The 22,614-nt window shown below is 39.9% G+C and overlaps 1 protein-coding gene across 1 annotated transcript; it reads left to right on the top strand.

Annotated features, from left to right (window-relative positions):
• The first annotated feature begins 1,910 nt into the window (after positions 1 to 1,910).
• Positions 1,911 to 21,867, top strand: LOC308676806 (transcription factor Sp2-like). The gene is made up of 6 exons (XM_081342835.1): positions 1,911 to 1,983; positions 7,960 to 8,910; positions 9,283 to 9,595; positions 12,148 to 12,322; positions 19,584 to 19,777; positions 21,237 to 21,867. The coding sequence occupies exons 1-6, from the start codon at positions 1,921 to 1,923 to the stop codon at positions 21,335 to 21,337; spliced, it is 1,797 nt and encodes a 598-aa protein (XP_081198961.1). The 5' UTR covers positions 1,911 to 1,920; the 3' UTR covers positions 21,338 to 21,867.
• Positions 21,868 to 22,614: the final 747 nt, after the last annotated feature.

The following is a 22,614-nucleotide window of genomic DNA, read 5'->3' as shown; positions in this document are numbered from 1 at the left end:
CTCTTCTCAGCCTCAGCCCTGGAGGTGCGCTCGCCTCCTGCCAAAGCGCTGCTCGCCTTGCCTAGAGCCGCCCCACCTGGAGGCAAAGATCCGCACCACAATGAAAATGGCCATTAACTGGGACACACAAGGCGCGACCCCGACCTTACAAGCTGCGGCAGGAGGTGAGGCGCTGGGCCGCAGAGCCCAGACGGCCAGCAGCGACAAGGGGAAGCCGGGTCGTCTCCTTGCCACCACCCAGTGGTGGCCTCAGGGCAAGGCGGGCCGCGTTTCGGCGGGAGGCGAGCGCGCCGCGAGGGCTGAGGCCGAGAGGAGGTAAAGATCCACGCCACACCAAAACTGTCAGTTTCCCCCCGCACAGATGTCCTTTCTCCCGCTGCCGTTCCCCTCCCACCTGCCGTTTATCTCCACAGCTGTAAAAACTAGAGGTTTGCTTTTGGAACACTCCCCATATACAGAACTTGACAAATAAGAGTCGCCTTGTGGCGAGATGGGCAGCAAATAAGTTTTCATAATTAGAAAATAATTGCTACTTAGCAATTTAGCATGGATATTTATTTATTTATTTATTTATTTATTTATTATTTGGATTTATATACCGCCCCACTCCCGAAGGACTTGGGGCGGTGTACAGGGAAATTAAAACACTATATACAACACTATATACAACACTATATACAACAATATTTGTAGGATGTGTCAAGCCAGTAGCGAGTATTGTCATCTTTTTAGCTTATTACATACTACAAATGTGTAAGCACCAGAAACAATGCATATAGTTTTATTTTGGTGCTTACCATTTGTAAAGACTTTTGCTTAAATTCCATCTGGCTTTTAACCCTGCATTTATTTGGCTGATTGTTTTTTTATGGTGAGGTAGCAGAAAGTGAGAGCTTATTTTTTCTTCCCTAATGTGATAAACATCACCTGAATATAGTCCTACTAAGTATTGATGACATCACTGTCAAATTCTCTCAAATATGTTACAATTTTTTTCCAATGTAATAGTTGTTACACTACTTTTCTAACCCATACTGAATGCAGTCCAACTTCTGTTTATTAATCATTTTGATATCTGTCAGCTTCACTGGCAAAAAAATGCATAATGTGGGACAATCCCCCCCCCACGAGAATGAAATATTTGGGGGAATATTAAGAGAGGCAGAATATTATATTTCCCCTAAAGGAGAAGAGGAGAAACATGTTCTTAAAGGCAGAAAGCAGCCCCAGTCTTCCTGCTATAGTAAAAACAACCTCAAGCAGAAGCCTGAAGTCTTTAGAAATGGATGTTTTGTACCCATTAAGTAAGCCAGGCCACCCCATTCATAAACAAAACACCTTCAGCCACAGCTCCCACAGAAGGCTGGAGCTGATGGGATTAGAAAAACAAAGACTCCTAAAATCTACATTCCCCACCCAGCTCCAAGGACAGGGCATGACCTCCCAGGCACAATGGCAGTCAGGCAACAATAATTAGATACTAAAAGGGCACACTCAAGCATACGTCAAAGCATGTTTCAAATGAACAGGCATCTCAAATACAAAGCTCCAAAGAATGTATAAAAACCCACCTGCTCTCCATTTTGTCAGCCACCCCAGAAATATGCTGCTGTCACTAGTTTCTGGCTACCAAATAAACAGTGACTTCCTTTCCTGCAGCCTGCCTCCATTTTATTGCCAGCATCTTTCTCCTGGCTTGGAACTGGACCTGATTTTTCTTCCAACAATAAAATGGATTACAGTTCATTTAAATAAATACTTAAGTTGTGGATATAATTATCCAGTTTTATGCTGTGACTAATTTTAACAGACTGATGTATTATGACAAATTCAGTACCAATATCTTGTGCACGTTGAAAATATTGCTATCAATATTGAAAAATTCAAATTAATCACTTTTTTTGCAGATTTGGAGACAGTATGTCTGCCACTGCTGCAGTTAGCCCCAGGGAATACTTACAGCCTGCTGCTTCAGCAGCTCAGGTGGGTCATTTCTGTCCATGGTGTTACTGCATAAAAATGTGAATGTTTGGCTTGGAATCTTGCACTGTTGAAAGCTTTCTGGTGGAGGTGTTTACAGTAGAGAAGACTCCTACTAGCCTACAAATATGTTTGCTGATTTTATTTATTTGTTTAGAAAATTAGGCCAGAGGCAGATTTTAGTTTACCTAAAATCTCAGGGATTATTGCAAGTAATGCTATTTCAAATTAGTATTTCAAATTTCAAATATTTCAAATTCCAGTGTTGTTGTTGAACTTTATATTATATTACTGTATTAGATACTTGCATACCACAGTCCAGCAGCCCCCCAACCTTTTGGGCACCAGGGACCATTTCTGTGGAGAGAGGTTTTTCCATGGACCGGAGAGGGTGTGGTTTCATGTGCTCCCTGCATCCTGCAGATGGGGCTTCGCTTGTTTGTGCTGCCCGGTTTCTGGCATGCTGTGGCCTGGTGCTGGTCCACGGACTGGGGGTTGGGGACCCCTGCCATAGTCAATATTTTAGGTTGTTGGATTTATATTCCAGTTTGCGTTGTTAGACTCATAATACTAATCTGTAAATATTCACATTTAGAGCAACGTGTTGTGATACTTGCCAGTTAGTTATGATTCAACAAGTATTTGGTGGTCTAAGCAATTTCTTGATTTTTCAAGATTTCTTGCACTTAGAATTATATTTAATTTGGCAGAGCAAGTGACAAAGTACATGTGGCAGAAGTGAAAAAAGTATGAGAGAAAAATTGAGCTTTTCACTGTGTGTTTGGGACCAATACTCCCAAGTGGCAGCATCTATTGGGGAAAAAAAGTTTAGACTTAGTTATTACATAGATGAGAGTCCATAAGACATTCCCAGGGCTGTACGTTAGACTAGAAAATTGAAAAAACATCCAGAAAAAAGGTAGTGGCAAACCACTTCTGTTTCACATTCAAGAAAACTATTATTAGCATGTCCAAAGATTCAGCTGGGATTGAACTCAACCTAAGTATTTACTTTAGGATCAATACGTTGTATAATTCACTAATTGTGTTGGCTAGTAGTATAGAATGATGATTTTAGATATTTGCTGGAGAACTACACAGAGGAAAAATGTATGGCCGCTATCAGTATTTATATAAATGGAATTTCCAGAGGAATAACTGGTAAGAGTGTGCATGCTTTGAAAATGATTTAGAAGATATACTTCCAAATGTATTGGAGCATGAACTTACTATCTCTTTGAAGTAGCTGTGCCTTCTTTGGCTTCCACATGGATTTGAAAAGAGACACAGCTGACTTAAGGACTGCATCCTTAATGCAACTCCTTAAAGTAGCCACATTTGTTTTCAGGCTTGTGCAGAAGTCTGAAAGTTTAAAGAGATGCTATGCTACACAATCTGAAGCACTTCTTCCATATCATTTTTGAAGCAAGAATTATGCACAGCTTTAATGATTTACCAACATTGAAAACATGCAAAAAGATTCACAAGGTCAGTGCAATAAGATTATGAACTCTTGTAATAACAGAACTCTCCCTTTTATAAGTAATCAAGTTAATAAAGCATTGTAATGAAAAATGTTTCTTTGCTTTTTTCCATATAAGGAAGAGTTATTTTAACTGGAGACTTCATTTGAATCTAACAAAATATTTATTTTGTATTTCATTTTACTATGCCAATAACTCATTTATGAATTTTCCAGAGGGACCTTGGTGTCAACTATATGAGAAAGTGTGGTTGGCTATGGAATCTAGCAGAAAAATACTTTCTTTTATACGCTACTAATTATCAGAGAAGAGAAGCAGAAAATGCATCTGAAACCAGTACTGGTCTAAAGTTCAATAAAAAAATGCATCGCTCCTTCAACCCTTCCCAAGGACCTAAGAAACACTGGGTTCTGTTAACCCAAAGGTGCTTTTCAAAAGGAAACTGGACTTTCTTGATTTTTTTTCCTTGAAAACGTTTTGCTTCTCATCCAAGAAGCTTCTTCAGTTCTGAACTGAAGACGCTTCTTGGATGAGAAGCAAAACGTTTTCAAAGGGAAAAAACCACAAGAAAGTCCAGTTGCCTTTTGAAAAGCATCTTTGGGACAACCATGACCTGGATGATTGAGAATCTTCATAGACTTTTGGGTTCCATTAAGAACCTTGGAATGATATCTAAGCCAACTTTCATTAAACAACATGCAACATTTAGGTATATCCTCCCTTTTCCTGGGTGACATAGTAGAAGCATGTACAAAATTTTTGGTACATACATGTGTCCTTCTGTCTCCCTTTTAGAATGCAAAGATAGTAAGAAGCTGTGCTCTGTTCTATATTTTTGGAATATTGGAAAGAAATTATATAAAGTGGCTTACAACTCTGTCAATCCTAAATCTATTTCATAAATTTCCTCATTCCAGAGGCTTTAAGCATGTACAAAATCAAACCAAATTAAAAACAACAAAACTGTAAGCAGTAACAGACAATAGTGCAGACCTTCTCTGCTTAATCAGAAATCATTCAGAAAAATCAGGTTTTAACTATTCTTTGGAAGGTCATAAAAGGGAAGCAGCCATTAAGAACCTGCACTACCCTTGGTGGCTGTGGGAACGTTCTGAACAGACAATTTTTCACAAATAATGTTGCCCTTATAACTTTGTTCATTTTGGCAACAAGCAGCTTTACTTCCTGGGCTAGCTGCTAGCCCGCATCCCAGTTTCCCGAAGTCTTAACATTTCTACATTGGTTTGCCCAATGAAATCCCTTCTTGCATCTAGGACAAGGTTGTTTCGGGCGAACTCCAGATTTATTATTTCCCTGTCTGCTTCCAACACTATTCCCTCCTCCTGGAGCTCGACATTGTGCCTTAAAATGACCAGGTTTCCCACAGTTGAAACAATTACCCGTTTGTTGACCAAATTTTCCTTTTTGCAAAGCGTTAGCTAAAGCACTCATATTCCACACCCCTGTTCCCACAGAGGAACATGCTCTTAACATATCTGCTATTCCATAAGTTGGTTGACTCACTATATTAGTTAGAGCTTTTTTACAGTCTGCGTTTGCAGCTTCATAAGCCAATTTCAACAAAAGTTCTTGAACTGCTTCTGCATTATCAATTTGTTTCTCAATAGCCTCTTTCAATTTATCAATGAATTCTGGATAAGGCTCAGTTGGCCCCTGTCGGACATTAGTAAAAGACTTAGTGGGTTTGCCTGACTGAGGTACTTTTTTATACGCGCTTATCACACAACGGCCAATTACAGGATAAGCAGCATCAGGAATTCCTCCTACTTGTTGTAAAACAGTGGTAAATCGACCAGAACCATAAAGTTGATCTGGAGTGTAAGCCCCTCCAGAGTTGTTTCCAGCTACAATAGCGTTACGCTGATATTCAGAATCCCAAACTACATACTGTGCCGGTGTTAAAAGCATTCTCCACAAATCCTTCCAATCTTGTGGAACCATATTATATCCTGTAGATATCCCTTCTATGGTTCCTTGCACAAAGGAGGAATGCAATCCTGTCTCAGTTATACTTTTCCTAATTTCTCTCAAAATAGAAAAAGGCAATGGCTGCCAACGATATTGCCTATTTCCTTGACCATCTATATCCACTGTTACAGGAAAGGCCTCCAAACCTTCTACTAATTCCTCCGGTGACAATAACCCTTTCCCTTGGGCTTCATCAAATCCTGCTCTAACTACCCCAACTGCCCCTTGACTCTTTAAACTTTTTGTACTTGCTTCATCAACTTTTTTGGAACCCTCCAAATTGTTAATTTCAGGTAATGATGTATATGACTTGGATATTAACTTAATGTCCTCCGCAGCCTTTGGGGTTACTAAACGAGGCATTGGAGTTAACACATGAGGTAGTGGGGCAGAAGGTTCTGGTGAAAGGAACAAAGGATTAGAATGTGCTATTAAAGCTTCCAAAATTTTCTCCCAAAGAAGTAAATGATTAATTGAGGCTCTTGGTTCCTCATGTAAAATTTTCCCTATCCTTTTCCAATCCTGAACTTCTAAAGTACCTTGTTCAGGATACCAGGGACATTGAGCTGAAATAACCCTGAGTAAGTTTTCTATGTCTTCTAAACCTACTTGAGAAAAAGCAGGAAACGTATTCTTTAAGATCTGGCGTAACTCCTTCGCATGGAGTGTTTGTGACGCTGAAAAATCATTCCCCATACTTACTGAATATTCGGTCCCGTCCTGCAAGATCCGATGAAGTGCACTATGCCTATGCCAGGCGTAAGTCTGAGGGTCTCAAAGAATCACGTCGGGGTCACCACATGTGGTGGTCTCTCATGAAAAAAGACAGAGTCTTTCCTGCCTCGGGATGAGAGCCCAGAGCAATGTCCAAAGCTCTCTTTTATTCACAAGGAAAACAAACTCATTGGATTGAGCTCGTGTATAACAAAGAATCCCACTTCCCATTGGCTCTGAACCTGCAAGATACTCCCCTGGCTTGGTTATGTCAGCTGTATTTTAATAGCCAACAATTAGCTGATTCACCTTGTGCTGAACAGGTGGTTTATCATGGCTTGTTTCAGGAGACTGAAAAACAATTGTTTCAGCTGCGCTTCTGCAGCCTGCAATAATTTCCCTACATCTTTGTAAAAAAAAAAAGTCAAGCCATGATCAATTTGCTTTCCCTAACATTTTTTGTTATCTACAGACTATTCCCTTGATACTTCTACTAAGCATCCTTTTACATACTTCCAGTGTGAAACTGGACAGGTCAGAGTGGATAAAGGATAAAATAGAGCAGTATGCAGAAGGCCAGGTCTCAATAAAAAAAATAGGTTTCTCTACTCAAGTTATGAAAGGGCTACCTCATCTATTCATAAGGGGAAAAAAAGATCCTCTACCCTTGCAACAAAGGAGGTGGACAATATTATAAGTCTGAATGCTCCTTATTTACTTCCGCTTGGTATTTCATGTAAATGAATGGTGTTCTTTTTTTCTTTTTGATAAAAAGGAGGTTCTGATCATTTGTTCCTGGGGGAGGGGGCTCTCTTCTAAATAATTCCAAACTCCCTTGGCACCTGAGCTCCATTCAGAGTCAATGAATCACCCTCATTGTGTATGATACCAACCTAAGTTCTTACTGCATATGATTCTAACACAATACTAATTTGTTTGCAAAATGTTTATTGTGATAATTCAGTTTTGGGTGTTGCTTGACAAAAATGGTAAAAGGTTTTCAATGAGGAATGAATAAGATAAATAAGAATAAATAATGTTACTTTTTAAGGTATTAGATGCTTTGTTTCTACTGTGTGTGGCTATTATGTACAGAACACTGTGGGTCTCTATTATATAGGTAAAGGTAAAGGTTCCCCCGCACATGCGTGCTAGTCGTTTCCAACTCTAGGGGCCGGTGCTCATCTCTGTTTCAAAGCCGAAGAGCCAGTGCTTGTCCGAGGATGTCTCCTTGGTCATGTGGCTGGCATGACTAGACGCCAAAGTCGCACGGAACGCTGTTACCTTCCCACTGTAGTGGTCACTATTTTTCTACTTGCATTTTTACGTACTTTCGAACTGCTAGGTTGGCAGAAGCTGGGACGAGTAACAGGCGCTCACTCTGTTACGTGGCACTCAGGATTCGACCCGCCAAACTGCTGACCATCTGATCAACAAACTCAGCGTCCCAACCCACTGAGCCACCGTGTATACATTCATAATAATTCATATTTTGAATACATGTTAGCTGGAATGTTTTATGAACTCAAATTCATTGGAATAGATCCTAAATTAATCAGGTTTTTGTTCTTTGCACTTCATGAGCCTGAAGCACTCCTCATTAAGTTTGGATCCAACTCTGTTGATACTTGCTGATTTAAGAATCTGATGTAGTAACTTAATACAAGGCCCAAACTCTGTGTTATAAAACTCTGGGATTTTCTAATTCTTCAGCTGTGTTATATTATCTCTAGAAAACACTACTTTGTCTCCACTGCCTTTGACACAAGCTTTTTCTCTTCCATTTCTGTAGGATTCTCAGCCATCTCCGCTAGCCCTGCTTGCAGCCACATGTAGCAAGATTGGCCCTCCAGCTGTAGAAGCAGCTATTGTTTCTTCTGCTCCTCTTCAACCTGCCCCTCGGAAATTGGTTCCTATTAAGCCTGCTCCACTCCCACTAGGTTCTAACAAGAACAGCATTGGAATCTTATCAAAAGGAAACCTCTTCCAAATTCAAGGTTCTCAATTGGGCACCTCATATCCTGGTGGACAGCTGGTATTTACAATCCAGAACCCAGCTGTAAGCAGCAAAGGAGCCCGCTCCTCTGCCAATATCAAGTATCGGGCGGTACCACAGAACCAAACAGCATCAGGACAGATGATTCAGGTGCAGCAAAATTTGGGCAATCAAATACAGATTATTCCCAGCAACTTCACCCCTTCTTCTTCTTCATCATCAGCTCATAGGCCTGTGCCAATAAAGCCAGCTCCAGCTCATAAGTCATCAGCAGCTGCTCTCCACAACACAAGTAGTGTTGTCAAGTTAACTGGCACCAGTGGCAATGTTACACTTACTCTTCCAGTGAGCAATCTTGTAACTGCTGGGGAGACTAGTACTCAGACTCAAATTGTGCCTGACAGCCCCTCTAAGCCAAGCAGAAAAGCTCGAAAGAAAATGGTACCACAAGCTCAAACAACTGCAGTGGCTGTGACAGAGCAAGTTGAAACAGTCTTAATAGAGACTACAGCTGACAACATCATCCAGGCAGGGAACAATCTGTTGATTGTACAGAGTCCTGGCTCTGGGCAGCCAGCTGTGGTCCAACAGGTGCAAGTAGTTCAGCCCAAACAAGAGCAACAGGCAGTTCAGATACCCCAGCAAGCCCTACGGGTAGTCCAGGCAGCCTCAGCCACACTCCCTACAGTTCCCCAAAAGTCCCAACAAAACTTCCAGATCCAGACAATGGAGCCAATTCCCACTCAGGTATTTCATTGAAAGTCCCCCCCCCCCTTTTTTTGCTTTTGTTTTACAGATATAAATTCAAACTATCATTGACAAAAGAGCCTCAGTTACATAATGACTAGAATTCTTGGGTGCAAAGAGGCTAGGAAAAAACTCCAGTTCTTCTAATAGAAAAAAAATACTTGTCTGATTGTTTTCATATAAATACATTATTTAAGCACCAGTTTCCTATAAAAGCATTCATGAGGTATAAAAAATTTGGCATGCATCTATTATGATCCAGTGATTTGTAATCTGAAAACTTGGTGGGGGGAACTATACTTGGAGGTCAGGTTCTACTTTACTTCCACACTAAGGTGCATCCTGTGATTCATTTTTGTGTCATTCTTTCAGGTCTATTTCAAGATGCCTTCTGGTGAGCTACAGACAGTACTACTCCAAGAAGCTCCAGGCGTAACTGTGGCCCCTTCCCTTGCGGTCGCCTCAGCCACAACCTGCAGCAGTTCTGTACCCCGCAGTTCCCAGTCAGGAGGAAGTACCAAAAAGACAGGGGCTTGTAAAGAGCGTGCTCTGCCAAAGATTGCCCCTGCTGGAGGCATCAGCCTTAATGCAGCACAGCTTGCTGCTGCTGCTCAGGCAATGCAAACAATCAGCATCAATGGTGTGCAAATTCAAGGTGTTCCTGTTACCCTCACCAATACTGGAGGTGGGATATATGATGCAATGTTCCTGTGATGTGCAATATTTTAATTTGTGATACAGTATCTTGGTTTTTTAAATTGCTTGGAATGTTATCAGCAGCACAGAAAAATATAAGTAGAGTTATCTATGTATCTATTTACAGGAATTACAGTATATGGTCATGTATCTCATATAACTCTAACAATAAAAAACACAAAAACAGAAGTACCCTGCCCTACAGGTGCCAGACCAAACAACCTCCAAGTTCAACTTCCATCTTAGCACAATGCTAAGGTGCTTCAGCAAAGAGCCATGCCTTGAGGAATGGACACACCTAAGGAAAAAGCATTTTATGTTCATTTTAATTTTTGCACTCCCCAAAGACCATTTTATTTTTGTTTTATTCTAGTAATAGGTGGGTATGCCTAAATATAATGACATATTTATATTGTTATGCTATCATAGCTTGGTACAGGTAAAACTCGAAAAATTAGAATATTGTGCAAAAGTTCATTTATTTCAGTAATGCAACTTAAAAGGGGAAACTAATATATGAGATAGACTCATTACATGCAAAGCAAGATAGTTCAAGCCGTGATTTGTCATAATTGTGATGATTATGGCTTACAGCTCATGAAAACCCCAAATCCACAATCAGAAAATTAGAATATTGTGAAAAGGTGCAATATTCTAGGCTCAAAGTGTCCCACTCTAATCAGGTAATTAAGCCATAACACCTGAAAAGGGTTCCTGAGCCTTTAAATGGCCTCTCAGTCTGGTTCAGTAGGAATCACAATCATGGGGAAGACTGCTGACCTGACAGTTGTGCAGAAAACCATCATTGACACCCTCCATAAGGAGGGAAAGCCTCAAAAGGTAATTGCAAAAGAAGTTGGATGTTCCCAAAGTGCTGTATCAAAGCACATTAATAGAAAGTTATGTGGAAGGGAAAAGTGTGGAAGAAAAAGGTGCACAAGGAGCAGGGATGACCGCAGCCTGGAGAGGACTGTCAGGAAAAGGCCATTCAAAAGTGTTGGGGACTTTCACAAGGAGTGGACTGAGGCTGGAGTCAGTGCATCAAGAGCCACCACACACAGACGGATCCTGGACATGGGCTTCAAATGTCATATTCCTCTTGTCAAGCCGCTCTTGAACAACAAACAACGTCAGAAGCGTCTTACCTGGGCTAAAGAAAAACAGACCTGGTCTGTTGCTCACTGGTCCAAAGTCCTCTTTTCTAATGAGAGCAGCTTTTGCATCTCATTTGGAAACCAAGGACCCAGAGTCTGGAGGAAGAATGGAGAGGCACACACTGCAAGATGCTTGAAGTCCAGTGTGAAGTTTCCACAGTCCGTGTTGATTTGGGGAGCCATGTCATCTGCTGGTGTTGGTCCACTTTGCTTCATTAAGTCCAGGGTCAACGCAGCCATCTACCAGGAGATTTTGGAGCACTTCATGCTTCCTTCCGCAGACAAGCTTTATAGGGATGCTGACGTCATTTTCCAGCAGGACCTGGCACCTGCCCACACTGCCAAAAGCACCAAAACCTGGTTCAATGACCGTGGGATTACTGTGTTTGATTGGCCAGCAAACTCGCCTGACCTGAACCCCATAGAGAATCTATGGGGCATTGCCAAGAGAAAGATGAGAGACATGAGACCGAACAATGCAGAAGAGCTGAAGGCCGCTATTGAAGCATCCTGGTCTTCCATAACACCTCAGCAGTGCCACAGGCTGATAGCTTGCATGCCACGCCGCATTGAGGCAGTAATTGCTGCAAAAGGGGCCCAAACCAAGTACTGAGTACATATGCATGCTTATACTTTTCAGAGGTTCGATATTGTTGTATGTACACACCTTGTTTTATTGATTGCATGTAATATTCTAATTTTCTGAGATTGTGGATTTGGGGTTTTCATGAGCTGTACGCCATAATCATCACAATTATGAGAAATCACGGCTTGAACTATCTTGCTTTGCATGTAATGAGTATCTCATATATTAGTTTCCCCTTTTAAGTTGCATTACTGAAATAAATAAACTTTTGCACGATATTCTAATTTTTTGAGTTTCACCTGTACATGGCTTCCTGGCTTTCAGAGGCTGACTAGAATTAGAATTTGTAGCTATAAGCATTGCATTCTTTCTGTTCTGTGTATTGTTGGTTGTGGGGGAGATGGCAGTAAAGGATTCCATGCTTCCTATCTTCATGAGGGTGGAAAAGGTATAAAAGCCTTAGTTTTCATAATGTAGCAAAATTTGAAAATGTGCATTGGAGTTGGGTAGTAATGTTGTAAACAGGAGCAATGAAGGCTTGAAACTATAGGAGCAATATAAATGTGAGAGGAGAGATTGGGTGTCTGAACCCAAGCAGGAATGACATTTTGGAACCTTGTGAACCTGGGTGTTATTTCAAGCCCTGTGCAATTATGACATCCAAAAGCAAGGGGAGAAAATGGAACTCATATTACATGATAATTTCAGCCTGAGTTTGCATGGAGTTTTACTGAAATAGAGTCTCCATAGTTTAACAGTAGAAATTCCCAAGCCATATTTTCTGCATTCTTCTTTTTGCAGGCCAACAGCAGTTAACAGTGCAGAATGTTTCAGGCAACAATCTAACCATCAGTGGCCTGAGTCCTACCCAAATCCAATTACAAATGGAACAAGCACTCTTGGGGGACCTGCAGCTTGGGGAAAAGAGACGGCGGATGGCTTGCACCTGTCCAAATTGCAAGGATGGGGAGAAAAGGTAAAGTATGGGGATTGGGAGCAAAAGAGTGTTAAAGCCTTAAGGCTGCCAACAGCTTCAGTTCCTGCTTTGTCTAATTAATTCATACCCTTTCCCCTCTTGCTATCAAATTGTATTCTGGGACTTATAATAATAAAAGCAGAAATTTAAACAGTTAAACATGAATAAGATATGAAAATAGCCCCCATTGAACAAACCAATTTATTTAGCAGAAGCCCTGCTTCTCTTTTATTTAAGATGAATGAAAGTTGAAGAGTTTACTTTAAAGATATTACAAATAATTGGGAGGAGGTGAATATATTTAAATATTAAAAGTAATACAGTATTAATACTACTGTGTTCAGGCATTCAAAAGTGTATAGACTCTATTTTATTTTTATTTTATTTTAATTCCATTTATATCCTGCCCTTCTCCGAAGACTCAGGGCGGCTTACAAGCTTAGCAGTAGCCTTCATTCTATGTATATGCCTGCTTATTAGGGCTTTCATACACCCCCCAGGCGGCATTATTACAAAGTCAGCTTAATTGCCCCCAACAATCTGGGTCCTCATTTTACCTACCTTGGAAGGATGGAAGGCTGAGTCAACCTTGAGCCTGGTGGGATGCGAACCTGCACTAATTGCAGGCAGCTGGTGTTACTTAAGGAGGCATTAGCCCACTGCTCCACCAAGGCTCTATATGGAAGAGTTCAAATGAATATAAGCACACTAACTTCATCTTCTTCCATCATTGTCACTGCTTTCTAGTGCATCTGAGGACCTCCTTTATAGAAGTTCTTACTAAAATTTTGAACCTTGTGAAATCAGGATTTTAAAATGCGAAGAGAAAGCTCCATAAAAATGATTTATGATGCATTCACCCTTTACATGTAAAAGATAAAAAATGGATATTGTTAGTGCATATTTCCCTGTTTCACTTATTGCCTATAAAAACTGCATACTTTTGGACAGTAGTTTGTTGTACAGTGATTGATGTGTGGATGATGAAAAGATGGATATTTCATCAAGCAAGAAACAAATATTTAAACATGAAAGAGATTCTATAACAATGGTATTTGGTTACCCAGTTGTTAAACTATGATCTGTAGAAAGCTGTTTACAGGAAAAGGTATTCTTCTCTTGTCCAGAAATTGTTTGGATTTATGGGATTTTTTTCTGGTCACAAGTTTATTAAGTGACCAGATTCAACAAATAAGTGCATGTTTAGTTGAAGCTGTTGAGCTTATAAAACCATTTTTAAGAACAAGAGTTCATACAGTGTCTTCATTCTTTTAGAAATAGAGCATTAATTTTTGAATATGTGTATGTTGTCTCCTATAATACTTTTTGCAGTGTTTTTGAACAAATAAAAGTGTATGAAGAGACAGGATTGTTCCCAAGTTACTGATCTCTGAGAGAATTGAAACAGTATTGAATTGTTGCTCAGACTATAGAGATACCTTCGTGGGTGGACAATTCATAAAGGCTTTAGACATCTGTTTTTTTATTGAACAGAAAGGCTTGGAGCTTTGCTTTTTTCACAACCAAGATGATCAGCTTATTAAAAAGGATCATCTCAGTGGCAGAAAATACAGGTGAAACTCGAAAAATTAGAATATTGTGCAAAAGTTCATTTATTTCAGTAATGCAACTTAAAAGGGGAAACTAATGTATGAGATAGACTCATTACATGCAAAGCATGGTAGTTCAAGCCGTGATTTGTCATAATTGTGATGATTATGGCTTACAGCTCATGAAAACCCCAAATCCACAATCTCAGAAAATTAGAATATTGTGAAAAGGTGCAATATTCTAGGCTCAAAGTGTCCCACTCTAATCAGCTAATTAAGCCATAACACCTGCAAAGGGTTCCTGAGCCTTTAAATGGCCTCTCAGTCTGGTTCAGTAGGAATCACAATCATGGGGAAGACTGCTGACCTGACAGTTGTGCAGAAAACCATCACTGACACCCTCCATAAGGAGGGAAAGCCTCAAAAGGTAATTGCAAAAGAAGTTGGATGTTCCCAAAGTGCTGTATCAAAGCACATTAATAAAACGTTATGTGGAAGGGAAAAGTGTGGAAGAAAAAGATGCACAAGCAGCAGGGATGACCGCAGCCTGGAGAGGATTGTCAGGAAAAGGCCATTCAAAAGTGTTGGGGACTTTCACAAGGAGTGGACTGAGGCTGGAGTCAGTGCATCAAGAGCCACCACACACAGACGGATCCTGGACATGGGCTTCAAATGTCGTATTCCTCTTGTCATGCCGCTCCTGAACAACAAACAACGTCAGAAGTGTCTTACCTGGGCTAAAGAAAAACAGACCTGGTCTGTTGCTCAGTGGTCCAAAGTCCTCTTTTCTGATGAGAGCAACTTTTGGATCTCATTTGGAAACCAAGGACCCAGAGTCTGGAGGAAGAATGGAGAGGCACACACTGCAAGATGCTTGAAGTCCAGTGTGAAGTTTCCACAGTCTGTTTTTTTTATTGAAAAGTTTTACAATACATTTTATCTTTAACAATCCCTCCCCCCTCCTTCCACCCAGCCCTTCCTAACCCTCCCCCCTTCCCCCCTCCCCCCTCCCCGACTTCCCAGAGCTAAATACAAGGTATAAAAGTAAAAACAATCATAACCATATGTTAACAACAATAAACTATTAAGTCTAACGCACTCTAGCTCATATGAAATGACTACAAGCAATACTAATATCACATAAAAAAACTTATACAAATGCTAAATGAAACTTTTTGGTCCCATATTTGTTCTGGATATAATCAATCCACTTTTTCCACTCCATAATATAACGTTGTTGCGAATGGTCTTTCAAATAAGCCGAAATCTTTGCCATTTCCGCCAGGTCAGAAACTTTTAGAGTCCATTCTTCTATAGTCGGCAGTTCCACCTTCTTCCAATATTGACCTACTAAAAGTCTTGCTGCCGTAATTAAGTTCAGCATCAACTTGGTGTCCACAACAGTAGTATCTGTAATTATGCCCAATAAGAACAATTGCGGACAAAACTTTATCCTTTGCTTAAATATCTTCTGCATATTCCACCAGATTTTAATCCAAAAAGCTTTAACCTTTTTACAGGTCCACCATATATGAAAATATGTTGCGTCTTCGCCACCAGATCTCCAACATTTAGGTTGGTAATTCGGATACATACTTGCAAGCTTTTTAGGATCTAAATGCCACCTATAAAACATTTTGTAAAAGTTCTCTCTTAAATTTTGAGCTTGTGTAAATTTTACGTTCCTCACCCAAATCTTTTCCCAAGTGTCCATTGTGATAACTTCTTGAATATTCTGAGCCCACTTTATCATACAATCTTTAACAAGTTCTGTTTCTGAGTCAATTTCTATCAATGCAAGATATATCCGTTTGATATGTGCTGGACCCTGATTTCTAATTTGCTTTACCAAATTTTCATCAGTCATTGAGAAACCAATTTTCTGATCTTCTTTCCACCTGGCCCGTAATTGACCATATTGAAACCAAGTTTGAACAATCTTCTCATCTCGTAAAAAATTATACGGCTTCAAACACCATACGTTCCTCTCCAAACTTAAGATCTCCTTGTATGTAGTCACATCATGTTTGAAGCCAACATTTATGTTTTCTATTGCATGTTTCGGAATTGCCCATAAAGGTATCTTGTAATTTAGCTTATGTCTATACTTTTTCCAAACTCTCAGCAATGCCTGTCTTAAAATATGCACTTTAAACACATTATCTACCTTCTTATCATACAATAAATATGCATGCCAGCCAAATAACAAGTCGTGGCCCTCAAGATTTAATAATCTCCCTTGTGTTAAATTGATCCAATCACTTATTGCTGACAACGCAGCGGCTTCATAATATAATTTAAAGTTGGGCATTTTAAGACCACCTCTTTCGCGCGTATCCTGCGTAATCTTAAATTTAACTCGTGGCCTTTTCCCTGCCCATACAAATTTATTGATACCCTGTTGCCATTCCTCCAAATTTGAATCTTTTTTAAGAATAGGTATCATTTGAAATAAAAATAGAAATTTAGGCAAAACATTCATTTTCACCGCTGCAATTCTTCCCAGTAAAGACAATTGCAATTTTTTCCAACTCTCCAATTCTTTTTGAATTTTCCCCCATAGCTTTTCATAATTATTTTTATATAACTTTGCATTTGAGGGTGACAAATACACCCCCAAATATTTAACCCTTTTAACAATCTCAAATCCAGTTAACCCTTCTAAAAGGGCCTTTTGCGATACTGTCATATTTTTGGCTAATATTTTAGTTTTTTGTACATTAACCTTAAATCCAGAAACCTTCCCATATTGCGTTATTATCTCCATCAGGTCCACAACAGAATTTTCTGGCTGGGTCACCGTAACAACCAGATCGTCTGCAAACGCCCTCAGTCTATAATCCTGATCTCTAATTTGGATTCCCTTAATTTTTTCTGAATTCCGTATTTTAATCAATAATATCTCCAATGTTAAGACAAATAATAAAGGTGATAACGGACACCCTTGTCTTTCAATATTACATACTTCAGTCAAACTATTATTTAGTATTATTCGGGCAGTTTGTTTTTGATATAATGCCCTAATTGGTTGTAAAAATTTATCCCCAAAATTCATTTTATCTAAAACTTTCATCAAAAATTGCCAATCCAGTTGATCAAAAGCTTTTTCGGCATCTAAAAAGATCAGCGCCGCAGGGATCTGGTTGTTCCTTTCCAAAAATTCCACCAAGTCTACTATATGCCTCACATTATTTTTCATTTGTCTACCACTAATAAACCCGGTTTGGTCCCCATGAATCATCTGTTGCAAAACCCTCATCAATCTATTAGCTAAAACCTTAGCAAATATCTTGTAGTCCGTATTCAAAAGTGATATTGGTCTGTAATTTCTTACTTGAGTAACATCCTGATCTTCCTTCGGAATCAGGGAAATAAAAGCAGTTCTCCAAGACGGAGGCACCCTTCCTCCCCTTTGAATTGTCTGAAACAATTCCCTTAATGGCTTTAACACCTCCGATTGTAAATTTTTGTAATACACCGCAGTCAGTCCATCCGTGCCTGGCGCTTTATCCACCTTTAGTTGTTTAATTGCTAAAAGAATTTCTTCTTCTGTTATCAATTGATTAATCTCCTCCTTTTGTTCTTGTGTAAGAACCCGGATGTTGGCATTCTTCAGATATACGTCAATATCTACTTCATTGATCTTATCTTTAGCATATAATTTGGAATAAAAGTCCACAAAGGCTTCCTTAATAAGGTCCTGCTGATACACAACCTTGCCTTTATGTTCTATTTTATCTATGTTAGAAGCCCTTTGCTTCTTCCTTAACCTGTAAGCTAACCATCTGCCTGGTTTATTGGCATTGCAAAAAGTGTTATGTCTAGCAAACCGTAAGTTAGTTGCCACCTGATCAGCCATCAACTTATCAAATTGTCCTCTTAGCAAATTAATAACCTCTTTGATCTTCACATCCGATGGATTCAGAATTAGGGCCTTTTCTTTTTCCCTAATTTCATTCTCCAATTCTTTCCTCCTAAATTCCAAGTTACGTCTGTATTTATTGTTCATATATATTAACACCCCTCTCATATAGGCTTTACTAGCATCCCAAACCATGTCCATAGGAGTGCCCTTATTCATGTTAGTTTCAAAAAAGTCCTTCATCTGTTTTTTACATTCTTCCACGTTACTCTGATTTCTAAACAAGTTCTCATTTAAGCGCCAAGAGCGCCTATCTCTATTATCCTTATCAATCTCTAACCAAACTGGACTATGGTCAGACATAGTTCTTGGACAAATCTTTATCTTCTTAATCCTAGAAAAAAAAATCATTAGTCAGTAATATAAAATCAATCCTGGAAAAAGATTGGTGTCTATCAGAAAAAAAAGTGTAATCCTTTTCATGTAAATGTATTTCTCTCCAAATGTCTCGCAATTCCAAATCATCCTTCAAACAGTCCGTGTTGATTTGGGGAGCCATGTCATCTGCTGGTGTTGGTCCACTGTGCTTCATTAAGTCCAGGGTCAACCCAGCCGTCTACCAGGAGATTTTGGAGCACTTCATGCTTCCTTCCGCAGACGAGCTTTATGGGGATGCTGACGTCATTTTCCAGCAGGACTGGGCACCTGCCCACACTGCCAAAAGCACCAAAACCTGGTTCAATGACCGTGGGATTACTGTGCTTGATTGGCCAGCAAACTCGCCTGACCTGAACCCCATAGAGAATCTATGGGGCATTGCCAAGAGAAAGTTGAGAGACATGAGACCGAACAATGCAGAAGAGCTGAAGGCCGCTATTGAAGCATCCTGGTCTTCCATAACACCTCAGCAGTGCCACAGGCTGATAGCTTCCATGCCACGCCACATTGAGGCAGTAATTGCTGCAAAAGGGGCCCAAACCAAGTACTGAGTACATACAGTATGCATGCTTATACTTTTCAGAGGTCCGATATTGTTCTATGTACACTCCTTGTTTTATTGATTGCATGTAATATTCTAATTTTCTGAGATTGTGGATTTGGGGTTTTCATGAGCTGTATGCCATAATCATCACAATTATGACAAATCACGCCTTGAATTATCTTGCTTTGCTTGTAATGAGTCTATCTCATATATTAGTTTCCCCTTTTAAGTTGCATTACTGAAATAAATGAACTTTTGCACGATATTCTAATTTTTCAAGTTTCACCTGTAAATTGCTCCTTTCTCACTGCTCTTGGTAGCAATCTTGAACAGGTTGAATTGAGAGGAATGAAACTGCATTCAGAAATTCTGTGATTCTTTCTGTGGGTGATGTTTGAATAGGCGTAAATTTGCATCCATATGCACATGTGCAATACTAACAATTAATGTGACCCTCAGGGCTGAAAAGGCTGCATCTTCCTTGATAAACTAGGCAGCAGGTCTGGAACTGTTGAAAGGTTAATGGACTGGGGATGTGGGAGGGAGATGAATTACTTGAGCAGGCTTGGGTCTTTGCTTGGCACAATGAAGAGGATTCTTGGTAAATGCCAGTATAGCCAATGTCTGCTGTATTTTTATAAAAAGTACTTGTGAATCCTTGTTGGATCCTTTTTCAGAAACCGTAAGGGGTAGTCAATATGAAATTAGTTTGCTGTTTTGAACAATTTGGTATGAAGCTACTTCTTAAATTATCGGTGGAGGATACAGTAATTGATCTGATCCCTGAGATGTCACCACAGTAAAATCCACAAAGGCATCCATAACCTAGACTTAGAACCCCCCTTTCCCATTTTTCATTCTTTGTAGGTTGGGGGATCAAGGGAAGAAGAGGCACATCTGCCACATACCTGAATGTGGGAAGACCTTCCGTAAGACTTCCCTTCTGCGGGCTCATGTACGTCTACACACAGGCGAGAGGCCTTTTGTCTGCAACTGGGTCTTTTGTGGAAAGAGATTCACACGCAGTGATGAACTGCAACGGCATGCCCGGACGCATACAGGTCTGTCAAGTCATTTCTCTGCTTCTCTCTTCTGCTGCATCTCAGCTGTAGTTCTACTCATATGATGGATAGAACAAGTATAAAAACTAAGTACTCAAAGGGCATTTCATCAAACACATCTCAATTTCATCTCAGTCATCTTTACAATATAGATATGTTGAGCTGATTTAATGTTGAAAGACTTGATTTCAAAAAGGATGAAATTTATGTATATCAATTTATATGGCCACTTCTTTCTCAAACAGTGATTCTGGGTGTCTAACAGAATTGAAAGTACAATAAAAACAACCAGTCATCATAATATACATAAAATCAAGAAAGCAACAATTGCATCAGTCCCATGGGCCTTTTAACCTCCTCACTTGGGAAAATGGTCATGTTTTTAAGGGATACTAGCAGAGTTGGATCATGGAAAGTGTGATGTTCCATGGGGCATATGCTGCAACAAAAGTGCCTGCTTCCTGGTCTCATTCAATGACATTCTTTAATAAACAGGACCTGGAGCATGCCCCTTCTTTTGTTTTAATGGGGGTGGGTAGAAATAATCAGAGGCAGTCTTGCAAATATTGTCCTATGCCGTAAAGGGCTTTATAATCAGCACCTTCAATTGTACTTGGAAGCACACTAGAAGCTATTGCACCTCACAGAGTGCAGGTCTAACAGTGGCATATCATACTACTTAATGTATTCAATTAGTATTTTCCCAATAATTTTTAAATGTTCCATGTAGGAAGTGAGGTACCAGATTAGTCGTCTGTGTTTACATTTGTTGTGTTGGTATTTGCATTTTTTGTGTGGAGGAGTACATCACTATGAGATATCCCTTGTGGACTGGTATGATGCAGGGGTTTCCATGCTGTTAGTTCAGCCAGTTGTTTGTTAGAACCAGGTTGAGTTGTAGTTGAGTCCATTCTATGACAACAACTTCTTTGAGGCTAGGGGTGGTACCTTCAACCTTGAAGTGGGCAATGTGGTGTCCCCCTCCTCAACAGGCCAGCCTTGGACACAACAGTTTAAGACAGCTATTGTCTTGTCTCCCAATCTTTCCTTTTTAAGGAAGGTTGTTGAAATGGTGGTCAGACTTTAGTTGCAGAGGACCCTGGAGGAAGCAGAGTATCTGGAACCATTTCAGTTGGGTTTTAGGCCAGAATTTAGTACAGAGATAGTCTTCGTCACACTTGTAGATAACATGGGTACAATACATGTTATTGTACTTTTTCATTGTTAATTTTCCCCCCTAAAAGATTTCAGTTTTTCAATTGAATTGTACAATTTATATGTTATATTATAGGTGGAAAAAAATTCTGAAGTGATTTATCTTGGTCTGGTTTTTTTACATCTCAAAAACCTGGCATTTTAACGGGTGTGTAGACTTTCTATATCCACTGTATTTTGTCAGTGACTTTCATGTGTATGGCCCTTGTCATGTGTGCTCACTGTTCTTCCTTTCTCTGCCCAGGTGACAAACGTTTTGAGTGTGCCCAGTGCCAAAAGCGCTTCATTAGGAGTGATCATCTGACAAAGCACTATAAAACCCACTTGGTCACTAAGAACTTGTAGGGCTGGATGCAAGCAGGAAAAGTGAGGAAACGGTAGGGTGATGTGAGGTTTTTCACCCCTCATCATGAGAGATGTTTTCTGCGAAGGACAGAAAAAAATGCCCAAATAATTGTCCTGGCTGTGTGAAAGCTTTCCCAGTCATATCTGCCCAAGGAAAAATGTAGTGGCTGCTGCTCCGTCAATCAAACTGCCTTCACACTGGCACATTCCTTTGGAACTTCTTGGAGAATGCATCAGACTTCAAGGCTTGAACCTCAGATGGAGGAGCAACTCCATCTCCAAATAAGCTATCATCAGCACAAGCCCATTAGCAGACCTGGAAATTCAAGGCAAAACTCATTTATGCACCTTCCTCAGGAGCTTGCAGAGCCAGTGTCGTCCTCTGCTGCACCAAAGGAACTCCTTATGGGTTTGAGAGTAGCACCAGTGAAAATATACCCCACTTTTGTAATTTTGGTTCCTTTTCCCACTGTACTTGTGAAGCTTTTGAATGAGAGACAGGGAAACCATCCAAAATGGGACTCTGTCCCCCTGGCACATTCCTACTTTTTATTTAAAAATATATACATAAATACAGACACAAAAACGCATGCACACGCATTGCAAATTATGTATTGTAAACATTTTAAAAATTTGATAATTTCTTTATAAACAAAACAATCCTTTGCCCTACCTAACAGTGCAGGAACAGCCTAAAACCCCTACAGTGAGGGAAAATTATTTGATCCCCTGCTGATTTTGTACATTTGCCCACTGACAAAGAAATGATCTGTCTATAATTTTAATGGTAGGTTTATTTTAACAGAGACAGAATAACAACAAAAAAATCCAGAAAAAACACATTTCAAAAAAGTTATAAATTGATTTGAATTTTAATGAGTGAAATAAGTATTTGATCCCCTATCAATCAGCAAGATTTCTGGCTCCCAGGTGTCCTTTATACAGGTAACAAGCTGAGATTAGGAGCATTCTCTTAAAGCGAGTGCTCCTAATCTCAGCTTGTTACCTGTATAAAAGACACCTGTCCACAGAAGGAATCAATCAATCAGATTCCAAACTCTCCACCATGGCCAAGACCAAAGAGCTGTCCAAGGATGTCAAGGACAAGATTGTAGACCTACACAAGGTTGGAATGGGCTACAAGACGATGGCCAAGCAGCTTGGTGAGAAGGTGACAACAGTTGGTGCGATTATTCGCAAATGGAAGAAAGAAAATAACTCAATCTCCCTCAGTCTGGGGCTCCATGCAAGATTTCACCTCATGGAGTTTCAATGAT

This window comes from Vipera berus, assembly GCF_964194415.1.
Source record: "Vipera berus genome assembly, chromosome: W".
NCBI lineage: Eukaryota > Metazoa > Chordata > Lepidosauria > Squamata > Viperidae > Vipera > Vipera berus.
This window is presented reverse-complemented; position numbering and strand designations above follow the sequence as displayed.